Source organism: Gopherus flavomarginatus, chromosome 3, assembly GCF_025201925.1.
Source record: "Gopherus flavomarginatus isolate rGopFla2 chromosome 3, rGopFla2.mat.asm, whole genome shotgun sequence".
Taxonomy (NCBI): domain Eukaryota; kingdom Metazoa; phylum Chordata; order Testudines; family Testudinidae; genus Gopherus; species Gopherus flavomarginatus.
The window spans coordinates 70,604,614-70,625,417 of record NC_066619.1 but is presented as its reverse complement, the minus strand read 5'-3'; the positions used below and the strand labels follow the sequence as shown (position 1 = coordinate 70,625,417).

Genomic DNA, 20,804 nt, shown 5'->3' with positions numbered 1-20,804 from the left:
TTGTATACCTTTTATTTCCCTTACCTCACCCCATATACTGACTCAAAGGAGAAGCACTGAATCAAAGTGAGCCATGGAAAACAGAAAAACACTACATGCCTTATTTATAATTCTCTCTGTAGATAGATTATATCCCAGATCATTTTTGCCATTACCTTGTTTCTAGCAGTTTATTGTGGTAGGTTTAATTTTGTTTTTCCTTTTCATTCAACAGGCTGAAGCAAATGGTCCAGCAAATCCTTTTATTAGTTCAAGTGCAAATGCTCCATCATCTTCCAGGACCTTAACCTCCTGCCAGTATGTGGGCTGGAGAGTTGCCAATATACTCTCCCAGGTCTACTTGCCACCCATTTATCCCAGCATCCCTCTTCCAAGCAAACCTAAACAGAAGCTATCTCCTATGCAGTATCAGCACTCAGAGCAGTGCGATGTGGAGAAAAGAACTGCACGTTCTTCTCTAAGGTATTTGTTTCCTACATATAAACCTCTGTCCCTTCCCCTTCACACACTTCTTTTATTCTTCTGTTTATAAGGGAGATATATAGTTCCCAAGTTAATGACATTTATATTTAAAATTTTTACAACACTCTCTAGTCCCCTGAATTCAGCATCTGAAAAAGTTCAGCAAAATATATTTGGAGTAAAATTAGTCTGGATCATGTGTAATTTTTATGTTAAAAGGCTTGTATGCTTTGCATTGGAGTTGCCTGCCTGTATGTCATCTCAGCCTCATGCATTATTAGGTTTAAGAATAAGGTCTTTTGAAAAAGGAAACATTTTGCACACCAAAGTTATACAATTAAAGACTTTCTGAATTTATTTTAAGAACATGAGAATGGCCATACTGGATCAGATCAAAGGTCCATCTAGCCAAGTATCCCATCTTCCTGCAGGGGCCAATACTAGGTTCCCCAGAGGGAATGAACAGAACAGGTAATCAAGTGATCCATCCACTGTCGCCCATTCTGGCAAACAGAGACTAAGGAAACCATCCTTGTCCATCCTTGCTAATAGCCATTGATGGACCTATCCTCCATGAACTTATCTAGTTCTTTTTTCAACCCTGTTATAGTCTTGGCTTTCATAACATTGTCTGGTAAGGAGTTCCACAGATGGAAGTATTTCTTCACAAAATGCAGTCAATTTGTTTGTTTTAAACCTGCTGCCTATTAATTTCATTTGGTGACCCCTACTTCTTGTATTATGAGAAGGAGTAAATACCACTTCCTTATTTACTTTCTCCACATCGGTCATGATTTTATAGACTTCAATCGTATCCTCCCTTACTCATGTCTTTTCCAAGTTGAAAAGTCCGAGTCTTATTAACTTCTTCTCATACGGAAGCTGTTCTCTACCCCTAATCATTTTTGTTGCCCTTTTTCTGTACCTTTTCCAATTCTCATATATCTTTTATGAGATGGGGCAACCATATCTGGATGCAGTATTCAAGATGTGAGTGTACCATGGTTTTATATAGAGGCAATATGATATTTTCTGTCTTACCTATCCCCTTCTTAATGATTCCCAATATTGTTTGCTTTTGACTGCCTCTGCACATTGAATGGATGGTTTCAGAGAACTATTCCCAATGACTCCAAGATCTCTTTCTTGAGTGGTAACAGCTAATTTAGACCCCATCATTTTATTTATATATATATTCCCAGGCAGACTGCAAAGAGCTACAAAAGGATCTTTGGGCAACAAAATGGCAGATGAAATTCAATGTTGATAAATGCACAGTAATGCACATGGCAAAATGTAATCCTAACTATATTTTATATGTTGCACAGAGATCCTTTTATAGCTCTTCCAAGTCTGCCTGGGACTTATCTTAAGTAATTTTTTATCATTTGCAAATGTTGCCACCTCACTGTTTAACCCTTTTTCCAGATCATTTATGAATATGTTGAATAGGACTGATCCCAGTACAGACCCCTGGGGGACACCACTATTTACCACTCTCCATTCTGAAAACTGACTATTTATTACTACCCTTTGTTTCCTATCTTTTAGCCAGTTACCAATCCATGAGAGGACCTTCCATCTTATCCCATAACAGCTTACTTTGCTTAAGAGGTTTTGGTGAGGGACCTTGTCAAAGGCTTTCTGAAAATCTAAGTACTCTATATCCACTGGATTCCCCCTTGTCCACATGCTTGGTGACCCTCCTCAAAGAATTCTCACAAATTGGTGAGGCAGGATTTCCTTTTACAAAAAAACATGTTGACTTTTCCACAACAAATTATGTTAATCTACGTGTCTGACAAGTTTGTTCTTTACTATAGTTTCAACCAGTTTGCCCAGTACTGAAGTCAGGCTTACTGGCCTGTAATTGTTGGGATCACCTCTGGAACCCTTTTTAAAATTGGTGTCACATTAGCTATCCTCCAGCCATTTGGTACAGAAGCTGATTTAAATGATAGGTTACAGACTATAGTTAGTAGTTCTGCCATTTCACATTTGAGTTCCTTCAGAACTCTTGGGTGAATGCCATCTAGTCCTGGTGACTTATTACTGTTTAGTTTAGCAATTTGTTCCAAAACCTCCTCTAATGATACCTCAATCTGGGACAGTACCTCAGATTTGTCACCTAAAAATAATGGCTCAGGTTTGGGAATCTCCCTCAGATCCTCAGCTGTGAAGACTGATACAAAGAATTCATTTAGTTTCTCTGGAACAGCTTTATCGTCCCCGAGTGGTCCTTTAACATCTTGATCATCCAGTGGCCCCACTGGTTGTTTAGCAGGCTTCCTGCTTCTAATATACTTAATATTTTTTGCTATTACTTTTTGAGGGACAAAGTTCCTTTTGAATCAGGTGATATAGCAACCCAGTTTTCAGGAAGGTATCCAATAATCAAAGTAAAAAAAAGATAATTCAGGACTGTACACTGATTTAAATGAAATCTTTTTGGCCCAGTCCTGTCATCCTGCCACATATGAAAGTAATGTCAAGGATCTCAGTTATATTAGTAAACATGTATTTTATTCCAGGAGGAAATGAAATGTCCAGCCTCAAGTTTAAAAGATTCAGTGCATGGGCAAAATTCCAATATTTTACTACTAATCCTGGTACAAAAAGAGAGTTACAAAAATGAACATTAAATGTCTCAGTTGTATATAAGGTAGTGTGTGTGTGAAAGGACTGCAGGGCTCCTAAAAACTTCAGTTAAGCCTTGTATGCATATGGCTTTTTTGGTCTTACATGCAGTTTGGTTATTAATTCCTCTCTTGCCCCCAGAAAATATGATTCTCAGTGCACATGTAGAGTGCATAAATAGGTATGAGATTACCAGGTCTGTGCACAATTTCATGCATAAATAGCAAAGTGGGAGTGAGAGAACAAACCATGCTTAGAGGTTAGTTTGAAGATTTGACCCAATATGATCAGTGTATATATCATAATTTTCTTTACTTGTTCGTGCTGTACAGATTTTTTTTTGTGCCATACTCTATTCCTCATTTTATTTTTGAATTGCTATAGTGTGTTAGGTTAGTTAATATTTGTATAGCCCCTTGAAGGTGAAAGGCATTATATAATTGCTATTATGTAATTAAGAAGTCACCTTCACTCAGAACAATTTAGCGTAAAAATAGAAAGCATGTCCAAGGTCAGCATGAAACATCAATTTCTAACTCGAAGGAATTAAATATCTATACAACTTCATTTCAGACTAGCATAGTAAAGGTCATACTCTAATATGACTAAAGGATTTTTTTTTTTTAAAAAAGGGTTCTTTCAGCTACAAATAATCCTGACAAGCTAGGCTTTCTGAAGGGTGGTAAATTCTTAGAGACCAACGCATAGCAATGGTGAAAATATCCTTAGATGAGACAGCTACATATAAACATGCAACAACTTTTGGCAATAAATAAAGCATGACTTTTTCCACATTATCAAAGGCAAAATGTGTCAGATCTAAACTGAAGTATGACTACTGTCTGTTGCCTAAAGAAGGAGGACTATAATCCAGAAATTCTTGATGCTAGTTTTTGAAGTCATGCACTGCTGATTCAAGATCCAGAAAATAATTCATAACAGTTACCGTAATTCAGGTTCTGAAAGCAATATGTGGCCTGGTAGGCTCACTGAACAGAGACAAGTTTGTGGAAATGGATTTTCAGACCCTCATAACCTAGATTTGCAGCCAATAATATCCTTGTAAAAGTGCTTGAACCTTCTCTTTGAAGCCTAAAACTGTGTGATGCTCAACATGTGCAAGTTAAATTAGGCCTCTGTCAACTTTTGCCTACAGCCCTCTTCAATGATCTGCTCATTTTGGCTGGCACCCTCAACCACCACCCTTATCAACTCAAGCAAATGGGCCTCAGAGCTGTTCTAAGATGTGCCTGTCTGCAACATCCCTCCCCCCTTTCAGGCACTGAGGGATCACAGTGATCCTCTTGCTATGCCCCTTTTCTCTCAGACATGCTCTGACATATCCCCTCCATCTGGCACCAGGCCATGGGATGGCCACCTGGATACTCCCCTTACGCTAGGAGAATCCCCATGTAGCCAGTGATGCTGCAGCAATGTAAAGGAGCTGGGAAGGAGAGTCAGGGGCAAGAGAAGCCAATGGAGCCATGCCAGTTTACACCAGCTGAAGATCTGGGCCAATATTCTTACTGTAATAGGAACTCCATGTCCAGCTCAATACAACCAACCAATTTAAAAATATTCTTTTCAGCTGCTTCAAAATATCGTGCATGGGAGAATCCAAGGGAAAGGAAATTACTGATATGAAATGAGATGGGACTGCAGCACCTTCATGACTTGTGACCTGCCTCTCAGTGAAGTGAAAGGCAGGTTAATTACTGATTTAAAAACAAACCAACCCCCACACTGAGTCATGCCACAGCCTAAGTACAGCAGCAAAGCTCTGACAAAAAGAGAGTGATAAACTGTGAGGCATCTCACATACTGCAAAATACTAGAAACCTAACTGCTGAAACATGTCATATTTGATTTTCCATTGTATCTGAGAACCAGTTGGAACTCTTTCATCTTGTGTCATCAGCCCTGGTGTAAGAAAGCAGTAGGTTAACTACTCTACCACGCCCCCACTTCCTTGCCTCCTGGCCCTTCCCCACACCAAAATACTGCTTCCCTCTCCTTACACTGGAGCCACATCCACCAGCCTCCCACCAGTGCAGAGTTCCTCTGTGAAGAAAGAAATCTCCATTAGCTATCTCTGGCCACTTTGTCCGGCTTACACAGTGACATTAGCAGACCAGAGGAAGCAGGCCCATAGTTATTTCCATCTCATACCTACCCAATATCTACTCTATCTAGAAAGAAAGGTGAAGGTATATTGTCAGTCCTGGTTATGCATCAGAGTGTTCGTCTACACTTTGCCGATGTGGTTTGCAGTCTTCTTAATCATTCTGGATCTTTCACTGCTTTTAGAGTCTCAGGTGACAGCTGGGCAATGTAAGTGCACTTTTCATCTATGGTTATCCTTGTGTGCTGCTGTTCCTCCTCAACAAGACCTCCTCACAGAGGTCTATGACTTTAACATCAAGGCTAGAGTACTACCATACATTCTGCTTAGAGCAATCCTTGAAAAGGACTCAAACTCATACAGCTACTCCCCTGAAGTGTAACAAACATTTGAGGGCATAACACTAGCCCTCAGTGATCTGTGCTAGATATTAGTAGCAGATGGTGGTGTCAGTTAAAACCAAAGTGTTCTGTAACCCAGCTATCTGAGAGACCGTCTCTTCACCAATATCCCGCTCTGGGAGTAAAGATCTGCCAGATCACTCTCACAGCCAGTTCCAGTCAGAGCATTGTGAAGGACCTACTCAGGCTGGCAGTCCATCTGAACCTGCTTGGCAAGCATCAGGGAACAGCACAAACTCTTTTTTTAGCCAGGCTTTTCATTTAACTTTATAATAAGGAATGTGGTTTATAAAGAAGCAGGTGTGCTGTTAGCCTGTTGATTGGTTATTGAGTGCTTTTACTGATGTATAGCACCTAGTTGCTTTAGAGACAGGTGACGCTATATATTTCTAAACAAATAAATAAGTATGTTGAGTAGCTGCTTTGAGCCTTTAGTTCCAGCCAGTTAAAGGTTATTTATTGCATAAACTCTTCTCAGTTACCATGCTGGCCTGTGTTAGGTGTGATAAGAAAACTCATTCAGAATTTAACAGCCAAAGAGAGGCACATGGAAGTCAAAAAGGAGTAGCTAGAGGCCCATAGTTATAGTTTAAATACTGATTGTATTTGCTAAAGCTTAAATACAGAAAGAGTAGAGCCAGATGTGTGTGCATCCCTCCTCTGCCCCTGCCCCCACCAGTCAGTACAAGTTCTGCTGACCTGATAATGTGGAGAAATGTGTGCATTTTTATTTTATAGTTATTTGTTTTTCCAAACAAAGGAAAAAATTGTGCCAGCAGTGGATACTAATTTTGACAGACTGCCTCACTGTGTTAGCATCTGAAAAACAATATTAAAAGAAGTCAGATGAAAAAGGTTTAGGGCAAACACATTTCCTTTCTAGCCAGGCTATAAACAAATTAGTTCCATTTTCTAGCTATTTCTACAGTGTCTTCCTTAGGAAATAAGAGACTAGATATGCCAGCAAGGGTGTATCAAGCCAAACATAAGGAGGTAAAAATTGTCTATCACTACTCATAGACTTTAAGGTCAGAAGGGACCATTATGATCACCTAGCAGAAGAGCAGGAGAAATGTACCCCCAGAGCCCTGCTGGTGGAGGCTGACCTGAAATAAGTTGAGTCAACGGCCCATGCCCCCTGTACAGCCAATGCCTCTACTTGTAGACGCATATACCTGGAGGCCAGAAAGGACCATCCCATGTTCATCTAGTCTGACCTCCTGCACATTGGCCACAGAACCTCACCCACTGTCTCCTGTAGTAGGTCCATAGCCTCTGGCAGAGTTACTGAAGTCTTCAAATCTTGATTTAAAGTCTTCAAGTTACAGAGAATCCACCATTTTCTCTAGTTCAAACCAGCAAGTGACCCATGCCCCATGCTGCAGAAGAAGGTGAAAAAAACCCAGGATCTCTGCCAATACGGGTTCAAGGAAAATTCCTTCCTGATCCCAAATATAGTGATCAGTTAGACCTGGAGCATGTGGAGGAGACTGACCAGCCAAACACCTGAGAAAGAATTCCACGTAATAACTCACAGCCTTCTCCATCTCTGACTGTTGGAGATATTAATTACTAGCTGTTGCAGATGGGCCATATGCCACTGTAGGAAATCGCAACATACCATCCTCTCTATGACTTCTCAAACTTGGTCTTAAAACAAATTAGGTTTTTTTGCCCCTTCTGCTCCCCTTTGAATACTGTTCCAAAACTTCACTCCTCTGATGGTTAGAAACCTTAGGGTTGAAATCAGACAAAAACGTATTGATGGACAATTTATATCAATTTGTTCTTGTGCCAGCATTGTGCCTTAACTTAAATAATTCCTCTTCCTCCCTGCTATTTATCCCTCTGATGTATTTATAGAGAGCAATCATGTCTTCCCTCATCCTTTGTTTTATTAAGCTAAATAAGCCAGCCTCCTTAAGTCTCCATTCCTCTGATCATCCTAGTACACCTCTACCCCGATATAACTCGACCCGATATAATGCGGGTTCGCATACAACGTGGTAAAGCTCTGACACGCTGCTCTGGGCAGCGTGTTAAGGGTGCTGGGCCAGGCCAGGGGTTCGATAAGAGGCAGAGGGTTTCGGGGACAGTCAGGGGCTCCTCCTACCAGGGTCTGGGGGACAGGAGCTGTGGGAGGGCATTTCTGATGGCCCTGCAGTCCCAGAGTGGCCTGGAAGATTAGCAGGGAGCCAGGAGCAGCCCGCTCTGCTTCCCTCAACCCGGCCGCAGCCATGTGGCTCAGGGAGGGGACTTGGGGGAAAGGATCTCCCCCACACTCATCAGCGGCGGAAGCGGAGCAGCCCAGTCCCAGTCCACTCCACTCTGCCAGCTCCCAGCCGCAGTGCTCCGCTTCCCGCCGCCAGTGAGTGCGGCGGGCATCCTTTCCCCAACCGCTCCGCACTCACCTGTGGCTGGAAGCGAAGCAACCCAGCCCCAGCCAGCTCCACTCCGCCAGCTCCCAGCCGTGGTGCTCCACTTCCCACTGCAGGTGAGTGTGGGACCTTTCCCCAGCCGCCTCCCAGCGTCACGGCTGGAGCCGCGTCCCTCCGCTTCCCACCACAGGTGAGTGCAGGGGGGCATCCTTTTCCCAAACTCCCTGCACTCACCAATGGCAGGAAGTGGAGCGCCACAGCTGGGAGCTGGCAGAGTGGAGCAGACTGGGGCCGGGTGGCTCTGCTTCCTGCCGCTGCCAGTGAGTGCCTGTCAGGGGGTCGGGTGGGGGGATGGCTAGGGGTCAGAACAGTCAGGGGACAGGGGTCTCTGGAGGGCATGGTCAGGGAACAAGGAACAGAGTGGGACAAAGCAAGTTTGATATAACACGATCTCACCTATAACGCGGTGAGATTTTCTTTCTCCCGAGAACAGCGTTATATCGGGCTAGAGTTCTTCTCTGCACCTGTTCCAGTTGAATTGATATTTCTTAAACCTGGGAGACCAGAAGTGTGCCTCTTCCTTCCGGGAGAATAGGGGTTAAAAGAGCCATGCAACATTCTAAGACTTCTCTAGGCTAGTGTCCATAGTCTAAGCCCTCTGCTATATCAGTGGCATCCTTATAGACAGCAAGCTTGATTTATTCTAACTAGTATAGGGCCGATGAAAAGACAGTCAGGGAAAGGAGGAGTGCTAGAAAACAACTTTTTAGATGACATCTTTCTGTGTGACATGTCTTTACTGAGTTTGGCCTTCATTTCTTGACATGGGAAAGGCTGACTGGCAACTTGTTTAATTAGATGAGTGTGCTTAGAAAGTTTTTTTGAAATACAGAAATAAGCAAATAGGTCCGTCTGAGAGAAGCCGTGATAGGGTCTAGAGAAGTAGCATGAGTAAGCTAGTACCAAATAGAAAATTTTCCCCAAAGTGCTTTTCCTTTTATTCTCAAGTGTTTTGTCAGATACTAATACTTGAGGCTGCGTGTCAAAATTGTAGGTTAAAGGCTTGATCCACAAAGGGACTTAAGTTCATAACTGCTACTTTAGGTGGCAAAGTGCAACATTTTGGTACCACTACCATTCACTAAATCAGTCAGCTACCTAACCCTGTAGGTGCCTATGTGTTCTCCATTATAGTCCTCCAGGTGCCTGAATTTCAGCAGCCGGCAGGTGCACAGCCACCTGAGTCCTGACATCATCCAGCAGCTTGGTCCCTAATTAATGTCTTAGTCCCAGTGGGATTCACAGACTAGGTATTTCCCCATCTATTTTGCCTTCAGGGCTTGATCCAGGAAGCACGCACAGAGCACAACTAAATCCACACAAGGGGGCATCTCCTCTTACACCTTTTCTGCCCAACAGTGGAGTGGTTATAATACTCACCCAGGATGTGGGAGATGCAGGTTTAAATCCCCACACTCTGCCTAAGATGGAGCAGGAACTTGAATCCCACCTCCCACATGACTGCCACAATGACTGGGAGGGCTATAGTATGTTTTCAGATGGGTCTTCAACCTCTCCTGTTGAAGCTGTTCCATGTTGTATAAATGATTAGTTATACATTGACGCACAGGGACTGGAACCTGGGTCCCTCCCAGGAGTGCCCTAACCACTTTTCTATACAGTCACCTCACTTTTGCCCAGTGAATATTTAATGATTTACATACAGTGGCACAGGTTCAACATGAGATTGAGAGTCCTGCCCTCAGAATACCTCATAGCCCAGTGGTTACAGCACTCACCTGGAAGATGAGATTCAAAACACTGCTCCATGTCAGGCAGAGTAGGGATTTGAACCCAGCTTGCCTACATCCTGGCTAAAGTGCTCTAACCACTGGGCTCCCTAGTGGGGGGCACTTCCTCCTCAGTTTTTGCAGGGTTTGTTTGTTTTGCACAAAATCTGACTAGCTTGCCTTAAGCACATAACTCCAGCAGAGGATTCACTGCTCTGAATCCTGAGTAGGGTTAGGCACCTAAACACCTCTGAGGGCCAGGGTTTAAGGCCACACCCCCCTCCTCAGCATTTCCTACCAGGTAGTTTAGGCAGCTCCCTGGTCAATGTGCTGGCTTCTGTGAATTCCATTCTTAGGCACCCCAGGCCTTGCATAAGAAATCAGGAGCCTAACACAGTGTTGCTAGTTCTACTAAGCAGCAGGGTAATCTAAGCGTTAGGTGCTGCAATACTTAGCATTGCAATGCTCAAATCTCTTTGGGAATCTAGCCCTAAGGGCTTGATTTTGCTCTATCAAAAACAAAAAATGACAATTAAGACCATAGGTGTCTCACTACATACCATGGGCCTAAATCTGCTCTCACTGAAATCACTGGCAAAACACCTCTTGCCCGCAGTGCTTCAGGATCTTGTCCCATAGGGCCAGAAGCATTTACATGTCAGTGACTTAATAGCAATTGCATGGATGCAAGTGAGAGCACAATTTGCTCCTCCCCTCATCTATTCCACTTTAACATCCTTAACTTTTTCTCCTAGTTACTTGCTGAGTTCTCTGCTTTCTTTTCAACACAATGGACAAAAGCCCTTTGCTTCTTTCTCACCTTCAAACTGTAATATCACTTTAATATACTTATCCCTACAGCATACCCACATTGTCTATTTCCAGCTGTCATGCACTGTATATTACAGCTCCCTTCCTTCATTCCAACCCCCAATTACTTGTCTCCCTTTCTCAGTCTCTTCTTACAGTGATTCAGGTGTTCTTCCACTCATCCACTACTTGTTCCTTAAAAGAGTAGAGCTGCATCAAGCACTAACCATGTATCTTTAATAAATTGTCATATTCATTTATCTTCTTGAGCAGCTTCCACTTCCCTCTCCAGCTGTGCCACTGCAATTTAAGATTAGTAATTGTTAAGCATCCATCATATGTAAAATGAATTGTCTCTACATACTTAACTGTTAACCAGAGCACAGTAGCTGTCATTCCCACTCACCTTCCGTTTTCTTTTTGTTCAGATAAAAAAAAGTTCAGACAAAGGGGCAAATGCATTGCTAACATTAAGATGCCCACACAGACTGAAAAACTAGAGATAAGGAGAATTCCTCCCACCTAAGTTATTTTATTGGCCTTATGTAGTGATAAACTCTATATATACTCATTTTTCTCAGCTGTCTTACTTCTAGGCAGGAATATGTGCTTGTTGTCCCTGAGTTTCCAAGTAAAATATTTTAAGCAGTCACTCAGTTCAACAAGTTGTCCATTAGACATTCTAATGTCAAGAATATAGAGGCAAACTCAGTGAAACCATGTCACACAGACAAATGTGTCATCTGTGGAATTGTTTTCCAGCATATCCTCCTTGCCTCTGTCTTTTCATCGGGTCTTGTTATAAACAATACATCCAGCCTGGTACAGCAGCTGTGACACAACCATTCTAACAGTATGTCACTTAAAAAAAACCAAAACAAAAAAACAAAAATACAAAAATAAAATCCCTAGAAAAACAGCACTCCTTGATTGTTGCCAGGCCAAAAAGAAACCTGTTTGTAATACCCTATTTTTATTTCCTTTGATCTGTTAAATATTGTTTTTCAGATGCTGACACAAATGTTTCTTAGATGCATGATTCTACAGAATCCTTACTTGTGCTAGGTAGCACTTAGTCACATGGGTAGCTCAACTGGGACTATATACGTGAGCAAGTGCTGCTTGCTGGGAAGTAAGGATTGCCTGAATGGGTCCAAAAAGAATTTACCCACTTATTTCAGTGGGAGCAGGACTGTGTAAACAAAAAGTGATGTTTTAAGAATCATTGTTATGAAGCGTGAAATTACTTAGAGTGGCGATAAGCAAGGAGACTATTCTTCCAGTAGAACCATTGTTTTATTCATTGCATAGGAGTTCGCATTTTTTTATTCCCAATGTAGTGAAGACAATGGAAGCCATATCATATTGCAGATAATGGATTAGCACAGTGCTGTTCTAGTCACCTAGAGCCAGATTATGCAGCCCTTGCTTACAAGGAGTAGCATCTTCCAGCAGTCTAGTCATCTTGAACTCAGTGAGGGTTCCTCGCACAGTAAGATACCACTTAGCATTAGTGAGGATGGCAGAATCTGGCCCCTAGAAATCAGCCAGGTGTTCCTGAAAGCATTTTCATCAGTGTTGTGGGAGTGGATAGTGAGAGGAAGCTTTAACAGGAAGAGTAAGTAGTAAGCGATTACACTCTTCTGTAGTTTAGTTTTGTAATTAATTATTCTCATCGCCAATAGGCCAAGCATTCTGAGCACTGTAAAGAGCATTATTTTAAAAAGACCAGTTGTCATTTTAATCAGTGGAGAGAGCCATGTAACAGTTCTTCATGTCAAAAAAGGTAAATCAATAACAGAGCATACAGTGAGGAGACAGACTGGATAAAAGTCAGGGTGGATATGAGAGATGTAGTCAAACACATAGCAGGATTGCAGTTCATATGCACTGTGCCCAATTATCTCCTTGCTTTTACAATTGTAATAATGTAACTCACTTTGTAAGCCCTTCAATAAGAGGGTCTAATATTTGCTTCAGACTGAAACCTAGCATACGGAACCAAAAGCATGAGGGGAAGAGCTTGCTACATTTTCATTACAACACACTTTCACATTAGCGTGTGACTCAAAAACAACCAAGCGAACTTAAGAGTACATACACATTAGAAGCAATTGGAGATTGTTGTTAGTTGTTTGCTCCTTCATTATGTCAATAACAGCTTAGTAATAGATATTTTATTTTATGTGTAGCACAAGTGTACCTGACTACCCAGGTTAATGTTTCCTTTGCCATTCACCTTTTATACAGTGATGAGACTTTTTAACAGGCATATAATAAAAACAGCTTTGTTTAAAAAACAAACAACAACAAAACCAGAATGTTTTAAGAATTCAACCAGTAGTTGGAGAGGAACGGGTTGCACAAGACAGCTACTCCCTGGTTCTGTCCCCATCTTTCAGGGCATTGTCAGTCATTTCCCCCATTTGCTCTGCAACATGAGAGTTTAATGCTATATTTCACCATAGTGAAGATTGTTTCTCACCATATGAGCTTTCAGATTGTGATGCTGAATGACACACCTACAGCTCAAAAGACAGAGACAAGCTTGTCTCTCTCACCAACAGAAGTTGCTCCAATAAAAGGTATTACCTCACTCACATTGTCTCTAATATCCTGGGACCAACAGGGCTACAACACCACTGCATAAAACAATTACACCTTCTTTAAAATGATTTACCTGGAGATAGCATGAAATATTTGTATAAAAGGATACAGTGATGGTCCTGAGGGAGCTCTTAGGGGTCACTTGTTAGAATTCTGCACACAAACTGAAGGCAATTATCCCAGCCTGTGCTGCAGCTCACCTCCTCTTAGTCAAAGCATCCCTGGGGCTCATAAAAATCTTTGAGCAGCAATATTTTTGCTTTTGGAATGGACCATGTTGCACAGATTTGCAATAACATGTTTAGTCCTGGTCTTTCCCAGCTCCCACAAGGCCTTCACACTACTCCACCAGTCTTACACAAGATTTGAACATTATGCTGTAGTTATCAGTGTCTGAGCACGTATCACCAGTGTCTGAGCACGTTCTATGCAAAAAAACCTCAAGAGCAATAGCTAAGTCTCTAGTGAACTCCATGGAGTTTCTGGTACCTCTTTTTCTGGAGTTAAAATCTCTTCTTGGGGTAAGGTTTTTGTTTAAATTAATAAAAAACAACAACAAAAAGCCCCTTCCTGTGTACTTAACATTTTGTTCTAAAGAAAATCCAAAACCATATGATCCTTTCCAGGAGATTTTATAAGTTTGTTGGGCAAATGGTGGTTGATAGCTTCCTTAGCTGCTGTGAGGCAGATCCCCAGTTCTGTGCCTTTCATTATGTGCACTCTGCTACACGACTCTGGGGAAACCTGGCTGTGAGAGCCCCATCGGACATCCCTGAAGGACAAGTATTTCAGAGGATGGTACATCAGACTCTTACTAAAGTGGATCAGATTCAGTCCTGGGTTTGTGTGCACACACAAGTCCACGGTTTACAGTGAAAGGTTGCCATGTGGAACTGAGAATAAAGTTTGGCTCATTACATGAAACAGCTAGAGCTTAATGTTCAAAGGGAAAGGCAGTTACAGCCTAGTGCCAAAAATGCCTGTGTAATTTTGTATCTAATTTGCACACTGAATTAAATTTGGACTGTATTGCTTTTATGGTATATGGAACATAGTAAAAGAGTAGGAAACAGTCAGGAAATAAACATTTAACTTATAATACATAATTAGAAGAGGTAAATTACCTCAAAGAACCCAAAACAATCTTATGAATATAATTTCCTTTCAGCTGAATTATGTATGTTCTCAGAATATTCCAAACTGCACCGGCCTTCGCTAAGGTGGAGGGTAATATCGCCAGCCTGAAGATTATCCTTTAAAAAAAAAAACTTGTGCCACAAGATGGCAGCGTAAAGTCAGTCTTCTGTAGAAGTGACACTTTCCATCCTTAGTTCTTAAAAATGTTTTCCAATTACTTCTATTAAGTCTGTGCTGTGAAAATGTATCAATCATAGTTATGAAATAATCAGGCCAATGTTTGCAAATCGTGATCTGATCTGTACCTGATGATATTTTGAGTGGTATCAATGAGTCAAAATTTTAGCTATTAAAAAAAAGTTACATTCATCTGATATCTAGTGTTAACAATGCGGAGGGGGGGGGAGGAGAAGAGTGCCTAAAAATATATTTATTGACTACTGCTTGATAGAGTTAAGAAGTAGAACTACATAATATTTTAGTGCAACATCTTGGTTCTAATTAGCAACATTGTTTATAATTTGAATATTCTGGGGACTGATGTCTAAATTTTAAGCGTGAGGGTTGAATTCCATAAGAAACACTTTGCAGTTTGCTAGCAATTAAGTCAGATTCAGACCTAGTGCAAATCCCCTATTAATGCAACCAGATTTGACATTTTGCCTTTGTTGTACATTTTCTCTTAATTTCTGTTAGGGACTATGATTATTGTATATGACGTTGTTTCCACTCTGCTCTGCATATTTGAACTAAATTAAGGTTCAGTCAGAAGAATTCAAAACAATAAAATGTGTAACAGTTATTTTAACTATTCATCATCTATTCTGTGCATTTCTAATACGCTCATGGTAGGAAGGCACCAATACTACTTAGTGTTACATTTCAAAGCACTGTACATTCACTAACTAATTAAGATATCCACATACTATCTAAAAATGCCTGTGAATATCAACTGAAAATATATTAGATTATTTATGCCTGTGTTCTTACCCTTTGTGTGCTCCTTTATGCAATGTTTTAACAAGTGATTTGGCTGCACCAATGTTTGAGGAAACAGTGAGTTGTATGATTTATTCTAATGCTTGTAAAGGTGGTGAATTTTGAACACAACTGAATATTCACACTAGAAATCCAATTCTGGGAGTTATGCTCATCCAGTTAGGGAGAAAAAACAAATGATGTGATCTTTATATCCAATCATAGCTACCAACAGCTAAAATTTGATTCTGAATACTGAATGCTCCTAAACTGTTTGAATATAGCTGGGCAACATTTTTCATACAAACCCCTCCCCATCCCTCACTGAAACCGTGCAGATTCAGGTTTACCAAAACAAATAATGAATTTGAGTTGTTATTTTTTTTAAAGTGACAGGATAGTTCATTTTTGGCATTTTGAAAATGCAAAGTTGTAATTTCATTTCAGAAAGGTTATTCCATTTTGGATTTTCCCCTCAGTTTTATAGAAAAAATTAATGTTTTCAAAACCTTGAAATTGAAATTAGACATTTTGGTTGATAAAGTGAAACTAAATGTTTCAGTTCACTGAACATTTTGATTTTGTTTTAGCATAAAGTGATTTTTTTTATTTTTTGGACCGGCACCCAAACCAAATTTGCAGTTATTCACACTGCCCTATTTAGGTCTGTACCTTCTCCAGTCTTCCACAGGTAGCAGGCCTCCAGCTTCCCCTGCTGAAGCAGGGTCTCTTTCGCCTTTCCCAATGCAGCATTGTTTTTTGGGCCACAAGACAGCCTTTCATGATTAGGCTTTGAAGGGAAAAAAAACCCACATAATTAATAGTTATGATTCTGCAAGCTATATTTCCTAAGTCTAATTGAAGGTGATTGCATATCCACTTTCTCAAAAAGAGGAGCTCTGAGATACGCATCAACTCACTTTTGCAGGTTCTGATATCCACAATTAAAAAACAGCTGCCTAAAATAATGACCCATTAGTAACTGCAGGATAACAGACACCAGATGCATATTAAAGTGCTACCCAAGAAACAAAACTACTCAGTAGTTAAGGTTAAAATGTACAAAGAAGGTTTAAAAAAATTCCTTCTGTCTGATAATGCAAACTTGTTACTATAATTCTAATAAAGACCATTGTATGCAGCATGAGAGAGTACTACAGTTTCGTATTTCCATGCTTAAATCTTGCTTTTCCACGTTCACTATGAATACATACTGATTTGGTGGCATGTGTATTTCCAGTTACATCTACCAGAAAGAGTGTAATATGGAATAAGATATGCATAGTTAGCTTTATCAGTACTTTGGCCTCCACTTTCCAAAAGTGGCAACTGACTGTGGTTGATTGAGGTTGTGGTTTCCAGTGCAAGAAACCCTAAAGAGAGCTGATGTTTCAAGTGTGCTGAGTACCTACCCTCTAAAAAAGTCCCTTTAAGGGTGTCTCAAGTTGGGAGCATAAGAACTGAGACACAGATTCACTAGTTCTTTCTGAAAATGTAGGTCATCTTAAGTCAATATATTGAGTACGCACTGAGCTTCAAGTTAAGCACATACCTAAATGTTTTGCTGGACTGGGGCTAGAGTGTCTATCATCCAAGTTCCTTTGTGCAGCTAGGCACCTAAGTCCCAGTTCTAGGCACTACTGCAATCCACAAAACCCATGCTAGACTGCCACCTACCTGTGTAGGTGCCTAGATGTTTCTGGGTATGCTTAATGTTTCTAACACACCTATTGCCCACCTAAGCCCTAGCATGATCCACAAGCTATGGAAAAATAAACTTTTGCCTGGGGCTGGAGCTGATTGGTATGTGGCCTCTGAGCAGAGGGGAGAATTGAACCCAGGTGTCCTGCATCTGAGGTGAGCATTTTAACCCTAGGGCTAAAAGTTACATGGGCACCACCATGTGTAGCAAGGCAGGTGCCTAACTCACTCTTGCAAGAAGCAGTTAATATGTTTAAGTCAGCTGAACAGGAGAGAGGTGCTTGGCTGTGGATCACAGGAAGAGATAAGTGCCAAACTCAGAGAGAAGGGGCTTAGGACCCACCCCTCTCATCAGCATCTCTCCATTGTCTAGTTTAGGTGGCTCCTTGCCCAGCATGCTGGCTTTTGTGGATCCCATTCTTAGGCACCTCTCCCCTCATGCATTGTACAGGGAGGTTAGGCATCTAACTAGGGCTTTGTGAATCCCATTGCTGGTCCAGTAAGTCCCTTTGTGGATCTGGGCCTATGTTTAATAGGTCTTTTCCAAAGTTTCATAGAAATTAGAGGGGAAAATGTGGAGGCAGAATGAAAACCCATATTGGAGATGGTGTGGGGTTACAGTGCCCCTTCTGCTCCAGGTGGTATTGTCCTGCAGAAGGGCAGAAAGACTTTTAGTGCTCCTGGGGACCACAGTCCCTACCCCTCCAATTAAAAGCATGCTGTGTGCACTCCCCTCTGTGGCTGGCCAAGTCTGCCAGCTGCTTCAGGCTAGTCCATGATTCTGCTTCCTCATTTCTTTTCAGATGGCTTGCACAGGAATGTTTACACCAGTGTTCAGAGAAGCTTGGAGGTCGAGTGTGTCTGGCCTCTTTATCAAAGGAAAGTTTCACTGTCCTCTCCTGCCAACCTTGCACACACAAACAAGGGTCAGCCACCACATGCCACTTTATTTATATCACCATACTCTGATGGGGGACCCTAACAAATCTGTGATAAACTGTACCACTAATATAATGTTTCTGGAGTTGATCTTCAGATGCTGCCTCTCATATGCTATACATTCAAATAGTACAATTCACAGCATTTTAAAAGTTAAGGATAGTAATGCACATGGCTTCCTTTGACCCTGCTAGTAGTGAGTTATGCATCTGCATGTTTAAAAAAGACACTTCTATCTTATGTGTAAAAAAGTTTCCCTTCAAGCTAATTTTACAAGAATTCTGACCTTTAAATATGTTAGTACTGTGATTTACAAGTGAAAATTTACAAGGTGAATGTCATTTTGCATAATGGAAGCTGCCTATAATTAAACTTTAAACCCAGGTTTAAATTAGGGAAAATGTGTTTACTGTTTGTGCTTTCTGCTCCTTTAATTTTGAGTATATATGGTCATGTGGCTATTTTTTTACCGAACTTTATTTTGTCAATAGTCTCTATATTCTCATATCTCCAAGTTTGTAGCTACGTTTATAAGCTGTTCTCAAAATATTGAATTCTGATTTGCACTGAAAAATGGAATGCAAAATTTGACATTTTCTTCTGCAGTTGAGCCTTTTTAGTACACATCAGTAGGGGAATTCACCCTTCTTCTAGAGAAAGAGAAAAAACAGAGAGGTTGCATTCAATTATCTGCTTAGAATAGCCTGAATTTTAATTGGCTCAATTAGAAAAAAATAAATCTATGTTTCAGGATTTGACATTTAAACACATGTATGGTACTTGGAGCCAGTGGAGTCCTATGATGCCAGCCCTCTTAACCTACTCATTACATTTTCAAAACAATCATCTTTGAGTTTTCTCCCATGATTCCCCTTATGCTTTGGAGGAACTTACCATAAACATCTACAAAGCTACCTCATTATCCACCTTCAAATCCATCCCCTCTTCTTTTCCATGATACCTACAAAAAAAATCCAAACAAACAAACAAACAAGCTTGCCAGTAGTTAGGCTGTTGGTAGGCTGTGGTCTCAGTATGTTGTGCTATTTTGCTTCTGCTCCTGTCTGTAAACATCTGTTGCCTCTTGTACTTAGATTGTAAGATCTTTGGGACCGAGACTGTTTGTTCTGTGTTTGTCCAGTACCTATCAATGAGGCAGAAGACAGGTATCAAATTGGAGAACACTTCCAGGTTCTGGAAAAATTAGCGGTCTGTCCATTTATGTGGCACATGTCATTTTATTTCTATGCGTAGGTATTTCCATTAGATACAAATGCATGGGGTCAGATTCACCCCCTGCGTGACAGCCCTGTTGAGCTCTAGTGCAAAAGGGCTAATACAGTGGATCTGTCCCACTATTTCTTGTGGCAGAGGCAAGTCCCTAAATGGCATAGGGCTGGTGGAGCTAGCCCCTCTGTGACTGCCTTTGCTGTTTCAAGTGTAATGGGTGGTGGCACAGGGAGTGGGCCCTCTCTGCACAATGCAGCATCCTGCATGGGATGAAGCTAGTCTCCTAGGTGCCCTTCTGGAATTTCTTTCAAAAATCTTTCTGAAGAAATATGTAACATCTCCAGAATAGCATATCTCATGCAGGAAGTGCAAGCTTGGTTATTATACTGAACAGTTATTTATTATCCCTGTCCAACAAAGCTGAAAATAAGCAAATACTTCCACTTATCACATATTAGTCCATGAATCAGATTACACAAAATGAAGCCTGTGTCAGCTAATCATAGTTTTGAATTAACCATTATTCACTTTAAAATGTTTTTAATTCTAGCAAGTCTGAAACCTGCTTATTCATGACAGTACAATATTCACTTTGTAATTCATTTGAATGATAGTATTATAGACGTTGCTTTACTGAGCCTTTTAGAAGCGAACCTGAAGCACAGTGCGGTTTTTTATTGCTAGACATAAGATTGGTTGGTTAGACAGACAAGTGATGTAAAGTAATTACATTTTGCTTGGCTAGTGACATGAGGCTGGGTGTTTTGCCTGTGAAGCATTATGGAAGTAGAAGTGTTTTGTATAGTTGCAAAGCACTAGGTGGGGCACCAGTGTTTCTGCTTTGACTGCTACACAACAGAGCAGTGAATGCCAGTGCTCTGCTTAGATATTTTATGTGGGTAAGGTTAAAAAGAAGCCCAGTGAGGTCTGAGCCCCTGGCTCCGAAGCTGTAGGGAGACCCATCTCTGGTTTTGTGAGGAACTGTACCATCACACGTCTGATGTCATATTATGATGTTCATGATGCTCAGGGCCTCTGACAGCACTTAGTCACAGTTCAATGTACAGTGTATATATGTGTGTGTGTGTGTATGTATGCACAATTATTGAGCTAGTTTTCTTGACAGCCAAAGAGATAAATATTTATACTTTTTCAAAACCACAAATAGCTAATTTTCCCTGCCCATTTATTTAATGATTTATTTTAAAGAGGTATGAATGAGGCATAGCTGGATATTAAAGACTAGAAATCTGGATGCTCCTTGAATTTTCCAAAAAAGGCAATTAAGTTTAGTCAGATCAATTGAAGGCAATTATTTTTGCTAGAATGGTAAGCAGTTTAATTTGCTAACGATGCCAAAGTAAAATAAATACTTCAGTGCAGCAGCAGCAAGTATTATTTGACTTGACTTTGGAGGGGTAGGTCCTGTATTTGTTTAGAAGTCAGTTTTCCTATGGTGGTATAAAGTTATATCAGTATAAACATGCATATATCAGAATAGCCTGTCAGTAAGTTTATGGAAATAATCCATAATGATACAAGTACCTTAATACTGGTATAAGTATGTCCACCCTAAGTGGATTGCACAATTTAATTATCTAGGTTATTAAAC

The 20,804-nt window shown here is 40.8% G+C and overlaps 1 protein-coding gene across 3 annotated transcripts in view; it reads left to right on the top strand.

The window, feature by feature from the left end:
* TMEM232 (transmembrane protein 232) overlaps positions 1 to 20,804 on the top strand; it is a 122,951-nt gene that overhangs the window by 84,564 nt on the left and 17,583 nt on the right. For all 3 annotated transcript variants that reach the window (XM_050945792.1, XM_050945794.1, XM_050945795.1), the window contains one exon: positions 215 to 462. In XM_050945792.1, coding sequence (XP_050801749.1) covers positions 215 to 462 — 248 coding nt within the window. The remainder of the gene's footprint in view (positions 1 to 214; positions 463 to 20,804) is intronic.